The 17,550-nt window shown below is 40.5% G+C and overlaps 1 protein-coding gene across 3 annotated transcripts in view; it reads right to left on the reverse strand.

Annotated features, from left to right (window-relative positions):
- Positions 1 to 6,791: 6,791 nt before the first annotated feature.
- Positions 6,792 to 17,550, reverse strand: part of LOC5565611 — a 108,681-nt gene continuing 97,922 nt past the window's right edge. For all 3 annotated transcript variants that reach the window (XM_021838094.1, XM_021838093.1, XM_021838092.1), the window contains exons 4-10: positions 9,213 to 9,348; positions 8,913 to 9,127; positions 8,801 to 8,824; positions 8,569 to 8,700; positions 8,006 to 8,486; positions 7,393 to 7,948; positions 6,792 to 7,334 (exon numbers count right to left, since the gene is read on the reverse strand). In XM_021838094.1, coding sequence (XP_021693786.1) covers positions 7,111 to 7,334; positions 7,393 to 7,948; positions 8,006 to 8,486; positions 8,569 to 8,700; positions 8,801 to 8,824; positions 8,913 to 9,127; positions 9,213 to 9,348 — 1,768 coding nt within the window. In that variant the 3' untranslated portion in view covers positions 6,792 to 7,110. The remainder of the gene's footprint in view (positions 7,335 to 7,392; positions 7,949 to 8,005; positions 8,487 to 8,568; positions 8,701 to 8,800; positions 8,825 to 8,912; positions 9,128 to 9,212; positions 9,349 to 17,550) is intronic.

The raw sequence follows: 17,550 nt of genomic DNA on the forward strand, positions 1-17,550 counted from the left end.
TTGGGATTGGGATTGGGATTGGATTGGGATTGGATTGGGATTGGGATTGGGATTGGGATTGGGGATTGGGATTGGGATTGGGATTGGGATTGGGATTGGGATTGGGATTGGGATTGGGATTGGGATTGGGATTGGGATTGGGATTGGGATTGGGATTGGGATTGGGATTGGGATTGGGATTGGGATTGGGATTGGGATTGGGATTGGGATTGGGATTGGGATTGGGATTGGGGATTGGGATTGGGATTGGGATTGGGATTGGGATTGGGATTGGATTGGATTGGGATTGGATTGGGATTGGGATTGGGATTGGGATTGGGATTGGGATTGGGATTGGGGATTGGGATTGGGATTGGGATTGGGATTGGGGATTGGATTGGGATTGGGATTGGGATTGGGATTGGGATTGGGATTGGGATTGGATTGGGATTGGGATTGGGATTGGGATTGGGATTGGGATTGGGATTGGGATTGGGATGGGATTGGGATGGGATTGGGATTGGGATTGGATTGGGATTGGGATTGGGATTGGGATTGGGATTGGGATTGGGATTGGGATTGGGATTGGGATTGGGATTGGGATTGGGATTGGGATTGGGATTGGGATTGGGATTGGGATTGGGATTGGGATTGGGATTGGATTGGGATTGGGATTGGGATTGGGATTGGGATTGGGATTGGGATTGGGATTGGGGATTGGGATTGGGATTGGGATTGGGATTGGGATTGGGATTGGGATTGGGATTGGGATTGGGATTGGATTGGGGATTGGGATTGGGATTGGGATTGGGATTGGGATTGGGATTGGGATTGGGATTGGGATTGGGATTGGGATTGGGATTGGGATTGGGATTGGGATTGGGATTGGGATTGGGATTGGATTGGGATTGGGATTGGGATTGGGATGGGATTGGGATTGGGATTGGATTGGGATTGGGATTGGGATTGGGATGGATTGGGATTGGGATTGGGATTGGGATTGGGATTGGGGATTGGGATTGGGATTGGGATTGGGATTGGGATTGGGATTGGTGGGATTGGGATTGGGATTGGGATTGGATGGGATTGGGATTGGGATTGGATTGGGATTGGGATTGGGATTGGGATTGGGATTTGGGATTGGGATTGGGATTGGGGATTGGGATTGGGATGGGATTGGGATTGGATTGGGATTGGGGATTGGGATTGGGATTGGGGATTGGGATTGGGATTGGGATTGGGATTGGGATTGGGATTGGGATTGGGATTGGGATTGGGGATTGGGATTGGGATTGGGATGGATTGGGATTGGGATTGGGATTGGGATTGGGATTGGGATTGGGATTGGGATTGGGAATTGGGATTGGGATTGGGATTGGGATTGGTGGATTGGGATTGGATTGGGATTGGGATTGGGATTGGGATTGGGATTGGGATGGGATTGGGATTGGGATTGGGATTGGATTGGGATTGGGATTGGGATGGATTGGGATTGGGTTGGGATTGGGATTGGGATTGGATTGGATTGGGATTGGGATTGGGATTGGATTGGGATTGGGATTGGGATTGGATTGGGATTGGGATTGGGATTGGGATTGGGATTGGGATTGGGGATTGGGATTGGGATTGGGATTTGGGATTGGGATTGGGATTGGGATTGGGATTGGATTGGTGGGATTGGGATTTGGGATTGGGATTGGGATTGGGATTGGGATTGGGATTGGGATTGGATTGGGATTGGGATTGGGATTGGGATTGGGATTGGGATTGGGATTGGGATTGGGATTGGGATTGGGATTGGGATTGGGATTGGGATTGGGATTGGGATTGGGATTGGGATTGGGATTGGGATGGGATTGGGATTGGGATTGGGATTGGGATTGGGATTGGGATTGGGATTGGGATTGGGATTGGGATTGGGATTGGGATTGGGATTGGGATTGGGATTGGGGATTGGGATTGGGGATTGGGATTGGGATTGGGATTGGGATTGGGATTGGGATTGGATTGGGATTGGGATTGGGATTGGGATTGGGATTGGGATTGGGATTGGGATTGGGATTGGGATTGGGATTGGGATTGGGATTGGGATTGGGATTGGGATTGGGATTGGGATTGGGATTGGGATTGGGATTGGGATTGGGATTGGGATTGGGATTGGGATTGGGATTGGGATTGGGATTGGGATTGGGATTGGGATTGGGATTGGGATTGGGATTGGGATTGGGATTGGGATTGGGATTGGGATTGGGATTGGGATTGGGATTGGGATTGGGATTGGGATTGGGATTGGGATTGGGATTGGGATTGGGATTGGGATTGGGATTGGGATTGGGATGGATTGGGATTGGGATTGGGATTGGGATTGGGATTGGGATTGGGATTGGGATTGGGATTGGGATTGGGATTGGGATTGGGATGGGATTGGGATTGGGATTGGGATTGGGATTGGGATTGGGATTGGGATTGGGATTGGGATTGGGATTGGGATTGGGATTGGGGATTGGGGATTGGGATTGGGATTGGGATTGGGATTGGGATTGGGATTGGGATTGGGATTGGGATTGGGATTGGGGATTGGGATTGATTGGGATTGGGATTGGGATTGGGATTGGATTGGGATTGGGATTGGGATTGGGATGGGATTGGGATGGATTGGGATTGGGATTGGGATTGGGATTGGGATTGGGATTGGGATTGGGATTGGGATTGGGATTGGGATTGGGATTGGGATTGGGATTGGGATTGGGATTGGGATTGGGATTGGGATTGGGATTGGGATTGGGATGGGATTGGGATTGGGATTGGGATTGGGTGGATGGGATTGGGATTGGGATTGGGATTGGGATTGGGATTGGGATTGGGATTGGGATTTGGATTGGATTGGGATTGGGATTGGGATTGGGATTGGGATTGGGATTGGGATTGGGGATTGGGATTGGGATTGGGATTGGGATTGGATTGGGATTGGGATTGGATTGGTGGATTGGGATTGGGATTGGGATTGGGATTGGGATTGGGATTGGGGATTGGGATTGGGATTGGGATTGGGATTGGGATTGGGATTGGGATTGGATTGGGATTGGGATTGGGATTGGGATTGGGATTGGGATTGGGATTGGGATTGGGATTGGGATTGGATTGGATTGGGATTGGGATTGGGATTGGGATTGGGATTGGGATTGGATTGGGATTGGGATTGGGATTGGATTGGGATTGGGATTGGGATTGGGATTTGGGGATTGGATTGGGATTGGGATTGGGATTGGATTGGGATTGGGATTGGGATTGGGATTGGGATTGGGATTGGGAATTGGGATTGGGATTGGGATTGGGATTTGGGATTGGATTGGGATTGGGATGGGATTGGGATTGGGATTGGGATTGGGATTGGGATTGGGATTGGGATTGGGATTGGGATTGGGATTGGGATTGGTGGATTGGGATTGGGATGGATTGGGATTGGGGATTGGATTGGGATTGGGGATTGGGATTGGGATTGGGATTGGGATTGGGATTGGATTGGGATTGGGATTGGATTGGATTGGGGATTGGGATTGGGATTGGGATTGGGATTGGGATTGGGATTGGGATTGGGATTGGGATTGGGATTGGGATTGGGATTGGGATTGGGATTGGATTGGGATTGGGATTGGATTTCATTTTTACAAATAATCATAGCAGTGCACACGGTTCTGTATGCTCCCTACTTGTCCACCGGTGGATATGTCAATATAAACATCAGGTTTGATTCGTAGTTGTGAGAGTAGTCTTGGCATAAGTTTTCAGGCTTTCTTCATATTACTTCTTCCTACACTGAACGAAATCTCCCGCCATATATTGAATGATTTTTGCCTCATCCGAGCCCCATACCCATTTTCAGACACATTCAAGATGATTTTCATCTTCGGTGAAATCATCTGTTTACAAATCGCACTGAATGGAAATCATCCTATCTTGAAAGTATTTTCATCCTTTCAAAAGATGCTTGATTTTGAATGATTTTCATACGTCAATGTAAACAACCCCCATTACATGCTTGGTATAAATAAAAATATTTAAATCGACTTCGAACAATAATAACGTTAATAGTTTTATACACATTTATTTTATTGTAAGTTATCAACATCAAAAATTCTCAATAATCCAGGAATAATTGATCTCATGGCCGCATGAGCCGCAGGCACCTGCATGAAGCGGCTGCTGATGTAACTCCAGAATTTGAACGGAAGGCCTTGGGATTCACGATTTGTGTATTTTAAAGCAAGCTTGAAAGTGAGAAAACATAATTTCAATGGAAATAATTCTAGATAAATCCTTCACAAAATGCAATTACCTGTAAAATCCACGAGGCAAAACTTGAACCACCACGCTGCTGCCACCATATTTTCGGTAAATATTTCAAGAGTAATTTGACGTTTAGGATCGTTAGTTTTCCGTATGATATTTCAGTCGATAGTTGAATGATTTTTGATTAGGGACATGGTATAAAACAAAATCCGTCAATTATTAGATGTTACTCATTTGTGGTGTCTTAATTCAACTGTCTACTTTTTGTCATACGGAATCACAGTAAAAGTCATTTCAGGATTGGATGATTTTTGTTCAGAAGTCGGTGGATGTGTCATATTATTCAATAGTCATTCAAAATAAGGAATATGAATATTTACAGCCATGTATATTACAAATCATTCAATATAAGGGAGGAGCTTTCGTTCAGTGTATGCGCTAGATGCCACTTCGCTACTACATCACCAATTCTCGAAAACTTATTCATATAGACTCAAGTCAAAAAAGTATACAAACTTACTTTATCGATTCTATGTGTTTCACAGACGAAATTCTACACGTTTTGCTCTGAACCAGCTCGATTTTTCACTTTTAGAACGTTTAATTTCCGGATTTACAAAACGACGAAAGTAAGATTTTCAACTTTCGCAACCTAACCACTACTTTCGTCGCCCCGCTGTATGGAGAGACAAAGTGACTTAACCACGAATCAAAACAAAACACTACTTGAGTCGATTTTACACTGGTAGAAAAACGTCGCAAGTAACCGAATAAAACGGCTTATCATTTTGTCATAATTTTTTTGTGGGAAATCATAGGAACTCCCTAGTTTTTGAACGCGAGCTGTCTTTATGCAAAATTTAAGCAATGTACACGGTGAAAAAATGTCAAAAAGGTGATTCATTTTAAAACAGTTTTAGAAGACAGGTTGTGATTCTTCTGAATTAATTATCTCAAAACCGTCTGGAAGTTACTTACGTCGATTTGAAAAAGTAATCGAGAATTCCAAGTGGCGCCGCTCTGGAAGTACACCTTTTGATGCCCGAGCGATTATGTCGATTGTTGTAGAATTTGAAGGAGTGATTGTGGTTTCAGTTCAGCAGAACTATTTGCGCTGGCTGGTTCAATCTCAAGAAAATCGGGAGTTTATTCGGCGGTTCGCATAGGCAATCCAGCACATGAAGAATAGCTATCATATTATTAGAAAAAATATATGCGGCGTCCTACCTGCACCAGAAGGGACGTAAATGCTAACCAGCTGTTTCGACTAGTTTTGACGATCTTCTTCTTCTTGGCATTAACGTCCTCACTGGGACAGAGCCTGCTTCTCAGCTTAGTGTTCTTTTGAGCACATCCACAGTTTTTAACTGAGAGCGTTCTTTGCTAAAGTTGCCATTTTCGCATTCGTATATCGTGTGGCAGGTACGATATACCACAGACAAACAGACGTAACACGCTCACTGCTGCCCATCGACCACCTTTTTAACGGTCGATTCAAATATATGGTAGGTGGTCAATCGACCACCCGCAGCGCTCACGTCGTTTTTGTTCGTGTTTGACGTTTACACACTACCGCCATCAGTTGGTCCATCGGCCACCTACAGTGTTTTTAGCATTGGGCGTACATGTTTTCGCGACTATGATTTTGAGTTCGATTTGTTCTAAGTGTTACGTCTGTTTCTCTGTGAATATACTCTATGCCCAGGGAAGTCAAGGAAATTTCCATTACCAATAGATCATGGACCGACCGGGAATGGAACCCAGACACCTTCAGCATGGCTTTGCTTTGTAGCCGCGGACTCTAACCACTCGGCTAAGGAAGTTTTGACCAAATTTTACATAAAAATGCATGATTGCAATGAAAATACTTATCTTTTATATGCGTAAATTTCGTGTAATTTAATTTAACAAAAAAAAAATATATTCCGCGGGTTCCATGAAATTCCGCATATCAGTTGCTCATAACCAAGAAAAATCAAACAAACATATTCATCCCAGAGTCTATGAATGGAGAGTTGCGCGAAGAGTGAAACCAAATCTACCTATCGAACTGTCAAACCGTCTACCTATCGAGCAGACCAGCAAAACAGAGGCTATTTTCGAAGATGCGGAAGAACAATCATTGAAAGACGTCTCTTCGCGCAACTCTCCATTCATAGACTCTGATTCGCCCCTACTATTTTTTAGCTTCGAATGCTATTTCAATAAAAAAAACCATTTTGCATTCCCGTTTATGACAAAAAAATCAAGTAGGCTTTGGTTTTGAACGGATAGGATTCGATCGAAAGTGGGATACGCCGTAAACAAGAATGAGGGTGATCAAATCAAGTTTGGAGTCCAACAGCTTTCTAGGATTATCCACGTTGGGCTTTAGAACACCCCTCTCCCTAAATGACTACGTGGTTTATGGACGACTCCTCAACCTATCAAAGGAGAAATTGAATGAAATCTCAAATCTGTGGATGTGGAAGAGTATTATGCGGCTATAAGGATATTCGGATAATAAAAAGTCAATCCACCTGTTTCTAAACATCATAGCATAAAACATCTATTTATAACTACAACAGCCATTCAAGGAACTACACATTCTACGGTTTCTTGAAACAGGTAAATTTGGACCCTCTAATGCAACACTATGCTTCCCTACAGAAACATTGTAAAAGGATCATCATCATCATCAGTGATACAGCACTCACACTCACACATCAAAAAGACATCCATCTAATTTACAGCAAAGTTCGTTCCATTCAGTTCCCCACAATAAAAGTAAAGAAATCTCTATATTCCGTGGTACCCCAAGCCTTGACCTCCCATCAACGGGTCATCGGCGGAGGCGCTTAGTCAGTAGATGATCTGCAGAAAGTCCGGCTCGGTCACCACGTCTGGTTTGTAGATCGGAATGACTGTATCGGGCGAGAGGTGCTCGTAGATCGTGTGACCCACCAGCCAGAACGTTTCCATGGTTCCCTTGCCCTTGACTTCGATCGTGCCGCGGCGCTTGATCTTGAACCCGCCCAACTTGTCCAGAATCTCCTTGGTGTTCTCCGAGAGGTGGATCTTCATTGCTGTAAATGGGAAATTTTGTGATGAAAGTTTTTAGTGTTTTACAACGAACGGTCTTACGTTCACCGGTGGATTCCATCCTGGACGCGGTGTTGATCGTGTCCCCGAACAGACAGTACCGTGGCATGGTCGTTCCGACCACTCCGGCAACGCACGGTCCCGTGTTGACGCCTACGCGAATCTCCAGCGTTCGGTTCTTCATGTGCGGAATGATGAATCCGGAGATACCGCACAGTAGATCCAGGGACATCATCGCAATCTCTCCGGCGTGCTTGTCGCCGTTTCGCTGCGGAAGTCCCGAAACGACCATGTACGCGTCGCCGATCGTTTCCACCTTGTAGACGTCGTATTTTAGGATGATGGTGTCGAACAGACGGTATAGGGTGTTCAACATGGTGACCACCTCCATCGCGGTACTGACGGCCGAGATGTACGTGAAACCTACAATGTCACTGAAAAAGATTGTAACCGATTCAAAGGTCTCCGCCGGGACCTGGCGTTGCTGCTTTAGTTGCCGAACAACCGCCGGAGGAAGCATCTGGTAGAGCAGCCGGTCGGATTTGCTTTTCTCACACCGAAGCTCCAGTGTTCGGGTGACCAGCTCCTTCGAGAAATCCTGTGAAATACGAAGATTGTAAGATAGCTATTGAAGAAGTTGATGCCACTAGATTACCTGAATTGTGTCCGTAGCGTTCCGAACCAGGATGACCAGGATCGGACTGATGACGATGATCGTGAGCACGAGAACGATGGAGATTGTCTGGTAGAGTCTTGCGTCACGCATCTCCTGATCAACCGTTTGGAAAACTACCCTCTGCAGGTGTTCCTGGAGGGCCAGCATATTCTGGATAAATTTGTTCACCGATTGGTAGTATTCTGCCAGGCCTTCCTCCCTACCAGCGGTCGAGGCGTTGGTCAAAAGCTGATGGCGCCACTTGCTCAAGATGGCGTACTCTTTACTTTTGGTGAGTTCTAGGTTCGCCATGAAGTTTTCCGCAGACCTCAGATGATCCATCGCAGCAGCATCCCTGCGGACAAACTGCGCAAAGTCGTCCAACCCAAGACGACTTCGTTTGATAAACTGTAGAACCAAGATGGCGGCTATGTTGATGTTCTCTATGGCTTCGATGATGTTCTTGTACACGACGAGCTGTCTAACAGGCGTTCAAATAGAAGGAAAGAGAAAAATCAACTTAGGCTGGCGGTCCGCAGGACGTTACACTCTTACGAAGTTACCGCCAAACTACGCCGCTCAACGAGTACCCTACGCTCTGACTGATCTGGTCAATCATGTGACGGTTCAGTTCATTGTACGGCTCGAAGTACAGCGCTATCGAAGTGTTCAGGTTCTCTGCTGGAGAGTCGGGCCTGTTTGATAAGATAGGAAATTTATATATATTAGCATTGTAGTCACATTCAGACGAACAGTTCAACATCTGCTTGTCTGTGGTTCAACGTGACAATTCACCTTAGCAGCAAATCCCTGGTTTCGCTTGAAATTCAAATGATTTTTTTATAGATATCAGTTACTGTTTCAATGCCAAGCAACAATAAATCGTTCTGAACCCCATCCTCCTTACCTCAGATCTCCGGCGATGGTCTGATTGGAGCTCTCGTTGAACTCGATGTCCCACTGCTGGTTGAGGGCAATCAGTCCACTTAGGACCCGGTCCGTCTCGATGAAGGCCTTCTCGACGGCGGCCCGATTCTTTCCAGTCAGGACAAAATAGGTCAGTAGCTTGCGCTCATTCTGCACGACCCGCACAAGTTGGGTCATGTTGATGGTCATTCGGATCTACGAGATTGTGGCGGACAAAGGCGCGGATAAATAAAAGGATTGAGTTCTAATTTATAAGCACCAGCAGTACTGTAGTACTGACCTCGTCGTCCACACGTTTCGTCGTCTCGTATTTCATCATTTGCTGCCGCAGATTGACGCTGTTTTGCAGCACCACGGCCAGGATCGGGACCAGAAGCACCACAAGCATGTGGCACATAAACAACCGGCGGCCTTTCCTGTGAAAAAGAACCGGAAACAGCGGTGGGTTAAAAGGGGGTACAATTAGCTTCTATATCTTGTTCGTTTGGTAGCAGTGAAAGCGGATTGTTTGGCGGCAAAATGAAACGAGATTAGCGGAGAGCAAGATTGCGAATGGTCAGTCGTATGGGGCTCATATCGTTCGATTTAAAAATAGAGGCTCTGAGAGAAAAAAGTCTAAAGAAGGCGGAATATGGCACCCTCGAATTAGATAAACGATGTACCGTTTTGATTTATTTTGCGGATAAGGCTTAAGAGAAGTATTACTCATCTAAAAATGTTTAATATAAAGCATTTTGTATGATTCTTCAATGTTAGCCAGCTTTGAAAACTTTTACCTTTTGAGGTATGGGTAAAAATTTTGATTTTGCTACATAAATAATTTAAGATAAGAGTTGTTATTTTTCATGATTCTTATGTTGAAAATAAAACTACCGAAACAACCAGGCTTTTCGCTCCACACCGCAGGCTACTGACTGATATCGCTACCAACCAGCTCCTCTCTTTTATTTCATGTCTGGGTAAAGATATCTACAATTCAATCACTTAAAATACTACCTCTACAATTATTACCCATCGACATCTCCACTGCAGGGTGTGTGATGTACCTGCTCTCCAACATCTTATTCCAGACGCTTCTTCATTTTTGTCTTGTATACCGGACACTCATTAAAATTCCGGGCAGCTTTCAAAAATCATAAATGGAAAAGTAAAAATATCATTACACCCCAACCTCTTTTTACGACCGTTATCGGGGGGTCGTAAAAAAAATCGGTCGTAAAAAAAATCAGGGTTATAATTATGTTTTTGAAAAATGCAACGTCTAGATGCGGAAATACTGATTTGAGATAAAGCCTGTCCACGTTAAATTTCGGACACCCAAATAATGGCAGCAAAAAAAAGTTACTCATAATTCAACAAAAACAATTGTTTATTTCAGAATAAAAGAGTTATATCTACAAAATAAACAGTTGACAAGGATGTTAATCCTTCTTTCTGTAAAATTCTCGAACTTTCTGTGGTACACCCGCCATCCGTGTCCGAAATTTATCGTGGACAGGCTTTATTCGACAAAGTTAAAGCATGGGTTGAGAACTTTCCTAAATGGCTGTTCAAGTTTTCATATTTTGGTAATAGATGGCAACACTGCCCGATTGTTATCAGAAGAGCCAATTTTATGGGGGTGTGATATGCCAATACCAACAAAAATTAAAGATAACGATACCGAATGTTCACCCTAGTTGAAGGAAGTGTTGCGTGCCATACAGTCGGCCGAATCACAAATGTTCATGTGGCTGGCAACACTGTTTAAGAAAAATAAAGTAAAGATCAAAACCATCAAACTTGAGTGGAACAGAAAAATATAATGCTTAGCAACATAGCAATACTTTCAAACTGTAATCCAGTTTTTCATGAGGGGTTCAATTTTTTTATCGTAACTGGCAACTCTGCTTAAGTGAAATTGCGCCGCCAGGCAGTACAAGTATGCATGCAACTATTGTTTTGCGGATATCTCAGGATCCTGACCACTGAGAAATATGCCGTCTTCGGCAAAGCTGTTCAGTAGCTCAAGGACTATCATTATTCTAGCCAAGAGATTCGAGATTTTGTCACCAGGCGGCACTAGTGAGCATATAATTTTTGTTTTCCGGATAGCTCAGAATTCTGACCACTAAGAAAGATGGCGTCTTCGGCAAAGTTGTTCAGTAGCTCAAGGACTATCATTATAATAGCTGGTGGCAAAATCTCGAATCTCTTGGCTATCCGCAAAACAAAAGTTCTATGCTCACTAGCGCCGCCGGCGGAATTTTGAATCTCATAGCTTCTATAATGATAGTCCTTGAGCTACTGAACAACTTTGCCGAAGACGCCATCCCAAGCAACCAAAAGTTCGGATAAAAGGGCATGTTTTGGCTTAATCAGCTCACTTTTTAAGTAATTAACTGAGCTTTAAAGATTACATTAAGTCCGTTAAGGTTGCTAGAAGAATTATATTTACCTTCAAGTAAGAAAGAAGTTCAATTCAAACTTGTTCTGAACTTTCTAGTTGTTGACAAGTTCACGAGTTACTTTTTCGAGAATCAAGTTTCGTAGTATTCTTTCAATCAGCGAGAAAGTTTTACTGAATTAGATTTACACCAAAAGTGATCTTTGGAGCTCACTGCTTAAGTACAATACGAACTATTGGAGCGGTTCCACGCCGTTTCGCAAACCCGATTATTTTTGTATTTTTTGAATCGCCTGAAAATTCGCATACAGATTCTTTATAACCAAAAATTCCATTATGCACTTTCAGACCGCCATTTTGAACCTCGCCTTATTTTTGAGGGCGTATCGGAAAATACATGGCAAATCTTTAAAAAACTGTAACTCGAAAACGGTTTGTCCGATCGATTTGAGATCTTCTACAATGTTGTAGGTATTGCTTAGGACTATATGGAGAAAAATATGCACGGCAAAAAAAGTTACAGATTATTTTTTATTTAAAATTTTAAAATCGATTTTCTCCAGAAACGCAATTTCGATATTTTTTATTTTTGGATATGTTTTAGGGGACAACTTATGTGATTTATTGCACAATGTTTCAAAATGGAAAAATTATGGACAAACAGTTTATGATATTTTAAAAAATTACAGATTTTGAAATAAAATCGAAATAGAGGAAAATAATAATTTTTTATGTGATTATTTGAAAGTACAGAAAAATTGCAATTGAAAAGCACTTAAGTAAATTTTTTCTAGGTTGCATCAATTTCGAGATATACTCATATTTATATAAAATTTTCAAATAAAAATAAAGTAAAATAGGCCGTTTTCAAACATATTTCGTGTTTCTCCATTCCAGAAATATTTTATTTTGATTGAGTGAATCGTAGCTGAATTGATTATTGTTTGATCAAAACCTATATACTAAAGTATTTAAAAAAGTATGCACGGTAAAAAATATAAACGATATTTTCAAATGAAAATTTGAAGCTAATAGTTCCTAAAAACCGCAACATTGATGTTTTTAATTTTTGGATATATTTTGCGGTTGTTGTAGGTATTGTTAAGGACTATTTGGAAAAAATATGCACGGTAAAAAATGATGACAGATTTTTTTAATAAAAAAAATTAAAATCGATTCTCTATGAAAATGCATTTGTGATTTTTATTATTTTTGGACATGTTTTAGGGGACAACTTATGTGATTTATTGCACAATGTTTCATAATGGAAGAATTATGTACAAAAAAGTTATATATTTTTTATGTATTACAAATTTTGAAAAAAAATCGAAATAAAGGAAAACAATATTTTTTTATGTGTTTATTTGATAGTACAGAAAATGCATTGGAAGAGTACTTAAGTAAAATTTTTCTAGGTTGCATCAATTTCGAGATATACTCATACTTATATAACATTTTGAAATAAAAAAAGAAAAATAGGCCCTTTTCAAACATATTTCGTGTTTCTCCATTCCGGAAAATTTTATTTTGATTTCAACAACACAAACAAAAAAAATAAGATAAACCAAAAAAAAACAAAAGAAACAAAAAAAAAAACAAACTCCTTCTCCATGGTTGTACGATCTTGCCGCGATGAGAGGGCTTTACCCATTAGCCGGGCTTAGCCCTGGGGACCAAAGGTACACCGTTGTGATAGAATCACATTTTTAATGCCACGTTTAGATTTACCGTGTATATCTCGGAAGTGATGCATCTCAGCTAAATTTTACTTGAGTATTTTTCGATAGAAATTTTTCATATTTAAAAATATATAGTTATTTTTCTGTACTCAAAAAAACGCACCAAAAATATTGTTTTACATAAATTCGTTTTATTTATTTTTTTTAAATAATTTATTTTTTATCCAAAAATTTTCCGATTTGAGGCATTGTGCAAGAAATGATATGCTGCAAAACATATCCAAAAATTAAAAACATCAATGTTGCGGTTTTTAAGAACTATTAGCTTAAAATTTTCATTTGAAAATATCGTTTATATTATTTACCGTGCATAATTTTTTAAATACTTTAGGTTATAGGTTTTGATCAAACAATAAACAATTCAGCTACGATTCACTGAATCAAAATAAAATATTTCTGGAATGGAGAAACACGAAATATGTTTGAAAAGGGCCTATTTTACTTTTTTTTTGTTTGAAAATTTTATATAAATATGAGTATATCTCGAAATTGATGCAACCTAGAAAAAATTTACTTTTGTACTTTTCGATTGCAATTTTTCTGTACTTTCAAAAATCACATAAAAAATTATTGTTTTCCTCTATTTCGATTTTATTTCAAAATCTGTAATTTTTAAAAAAGTCATAACTTTTTTGTCCATAATTCTTCCATTTTGAAACATTGTGCAATAAATCACATAAGTTGTCCCCTAAAACATATCCAAAAATAAAAAAAATCAAAACTGCGTTTCTGGAGAAAATCGATTTTAAAATTTTGTTTTTGAAATAAAAAAAAATCTGTAACTTTTTTTACCGTGCATATTTTTCTCCATATAGTCCTAAGCAATACCTACAACTTTGTAGAAGATCTCAAATCGATCGGACAAACCGTTTTCGAGTTACAGTTTTTTAAAGATTTGCTATGCATTTTCCGATACGCCCTTCTCAAAATAAGGCGAGGTTCAAAATGGCGGTCTGAAAGTGCAAAATGGCATTTTTGGTCATAAAGAATCTGTATGCAAATTTTCAGGCGATTCAAAAAATAGAAAAATTAAATTTAAAAAAAAAATCGTCATGTTCGGTGGAATTGCTCATTGGTTGCTTGGGATCTTTCTAAGTGGCTAGAATCCTAAGATAACCGCAAAACAAAAAAATCATGCTCACTAGCGCCGCCCGGTAGCGGAATTTTGAATCTCATAGCTTTTATAATGATAGTCCTTGAGCTACTGAACAACTTTGCCGAAGGCGCCATATTTCTCAGTGGCCAGGATCCTGAGATATCCGCAAAACAAATGTTTCATGCTCACTAGCGCCGCCTGGTGGCAAAATTTTAAATCTCATAGCTTTTATAGTGATAGCGCTTGAGTTACTGAACAACTTTGCCAAAGGCGCCGTCTTTCTAAGTGGCCAGTATCCTAAGATAACCGAAAAAAAAAGTTTCATGCTCACTAGCGTCGCCTGGTGGCAAAATTTTGAACCTCATAGCGTTTATAATGATGATCCTTGAGCTACTGAACAACTTTGGCGAAGACGCCATCTTTCCAAGTGGTCAGGATCCTGAGCTATCCGCAAAACAAAAGTTCTATGCTCACTAGCGCCACATGCTGGCGGAATTTTGAATCTCATAGCTATTATAATGATAGCGCTTGAGCTACTGAACAACTTTGCCGAAGGCGCCATATTTCTAAGTGGTCAGGATCCTAAGATAACCGCAAAACAAAAGTTTCATGCTCACTAGCGCCGCCTGGTGGCGAAATTTTAAATCTCATAGCTTTTATAGTGATAGCGCTTGAGCTACTGAACAACTTTGCCGAAGGCGCCGTCTTTCTAAGTGGCCAGGATCCTAAGATAACCGAAAAAAAAAGTTTTATGCTCACTAGCGTCGCCTGGTGGCAAAATTTTGAACCTCATAGCGTTTATAATGATGAACCTTGAGCTACTGAGCAACTTTGTCGAAGACGCCATCTCTCTAAGTGGTCAGGATCCTGAGATATCCGCAAAACAAAATTTCGATGCTCACTAACGCAGAATTCCGCAATTCAATGACCACCATATGTTAGCCCTTGACCTACTGAACAAATTTGCTGAACATCACGATCCTCTATTTTGAATACTTTTTAAGATAATGTTCATTTATAAAAACGGTCGTTAATCTGAATTTCGGTCGTAAAAAAGTGGTCGGAAAAAGAACCGTCGGTAAAAAAACGGTCGTAAAAAAAGAGGTTAGAGTGTGGATGAAAAAACCTAATTTAGTGCTATACCATTTAATTCCACTAGAGTTTGTATCCTTTGACAGAGACGCGTATTTCGACCTCAACTGTAAGGCCGTCTTCAGTGTCGTGTACTAGACACGTGTTCAGTGTCGTGTACTAGAATATCAATTAAAATCGCTAAACCTTTAAGTGCCCGATACATTAACCCCTCTACCGGCAGCTTCGGTTTTTACACACTAAGCTCATTTTACCGGAAATCGGTGATTTTCACCATAATCTCAACAGCTGAACAGTTCGGTGAAATAAAACACCGTAATTTCGTCGGAACTTTACGGATTCCGGTGATTTTTTACCGAAAACTGTAAAAATTTACCGTACTCCGTTAATTTATTTCACCCAACTGTTAAGCTGTTGAGATTTCACAGGAATCCGTAAAATAATTTAAGTGTGTAACCATCAATATATATTAAAACAGCGATAACTTTTTTGTTTCTCGATATTTTTGCACCATTTTTTCACAAGCCCTTATAAAACACATCTATTTTAAGAATCTGTGTTGATATTGATCATTAGGCATCTGATTCCAGAGATATTCAGAGATTTCATGGGGGACCGACATTTTACCATATCTCAGTCTACAATTGTTTTATCTCGTGATCGCTTATTCGCTGTTCGAAACAACACTTCAATGAGAGTTTGTTGTGAAAAAATGAAGCAAATTGGTGCAACCCGACATGTAACCGTATTGTCATTTCGTTCAGCATTGAGTTAAATTTTTATAATTTATTCCGCCATTTATTGACCTCAGATATACAACAGACAGGGGCCCAGATAGCCGTAGCGGTAAACGCGCAGCTATTCAGCAAGACCAAGCTGAGGGTCGTGGGTTCGAATCCCACCGGTCGAGGATCTTTTCGGGTTGAAAATTTTCTCGACTTCCCAGGGCATAGAGTATCATCGTACCTGCCACACGATATACGCATGCAAAAATGGTCATTGGCATAGTAAGCTCTCAGTTAATAACTGTGGAAGTGCTCATAAGAACACTAAGCTGAGAAGCAGGCTCTGTCCCAGTGGGGACGTAACGCCAGAAAGAAGAAGAAGATGCAACAGAAGATTTTAGCAAGGGTTTAGGTATTGTTTCCTTTTTTCTTGGTTTGCTTGAGGTAAAATCATATTAATCGTTGGATTGCATGAAACTTATGCTGAAAAACGTTCCTCGTACTTTGTGTGGTAGCAATATGTCATTCGAGGCATTTGCTGTCAGTCACAATACTTAGTAGTGTACTAATTGACAATATAAAAGTGTTGATAAATTGATGCTTAAACACTAAAAAAAATCTAAAACGTTTTTGACTACCCTTGTGAAGTAACTTGCAACAGCTATTTTGATCTCAATTGTTTGATATTTCTTGCCGTTTGACGGTAATTCATTCAATTTCGTTCGATTTATACTCCATCATCAAGTTACCCCAATACAGAAAGCCGACTTTCAATTATATGAAAAATTATATATTCATTCAAAATAAATCTTTTGGCAATCTATCAACTGCTATCGATAGCTAGGATTATATGAAAAATTATATATTCATTCAAAATAAATCTTTTGGCAATCTATCAACTGCTATCGATAGCTAGGATGCCAGTACTTGTTTTAAAAATATAAATTATAATGCTTTGAAATAGAATGCATAAATATTCAAGTTTTCTTTGAAATTACTATCAAAGTTACCCCGTTTTACGGTACTTATCGGTTGTAACGTTTTGTCTCAAACTTCGAACATGGCTCATATTCCGAACAGTGGTGATTTCAAAGATAAGAATTGATATTTTCACAACTTCTATATGTAGAGAACTAATCAGGAGTCATAGAAGAGTTGATCATCCTGTGATGAATTTGAGTGGTTTTCTTGAAACATCGTTTTAAAAAAGCTAGTGTTCGGAATTTGAGTCATGTTCTGAATTTGAAACAAAACGGTACTACGGTGATCTCAAGCTTTTGCACGATACATACTAAGGGTCAAATCAGTCATGTTTTTAGTGTGTTTTTTGAAAAATGTCTCAACTTTAAGTAAACATTTATTATACAAAATTCAAAAAATGTGTTTGGAAAAATACCTACAATGTAAGATAACTCATTGCCTTTCGAATGCGCCGTGGAGAGTTTCAATTGGACGCGTAATCGCAGAGATATGGACAACACTTTTGTATGTTTTTTAGGAGTGAACCCAAACTTTAGCACAGGAGTGAATTTCAGCGAAACATTTCTACCAAATCACAATACTAAAACCAAGTGTTCGGA

Source organism: Aedes aegypti, chromosome 1, assembly GCF_002204515.2.
Source record: "Aedes aegypti strain LVP_AGWG chromosome 1, AaegL5.0 Primary Assembly, whole genome shotgun sequence".
NCBI classification, from domain to species: domain Eukaryota; kingdom Metazoa; phylum Arthropoda; class Insecta; order Diptera; family Culicidae; genus Aedes; species Aedes aegypti.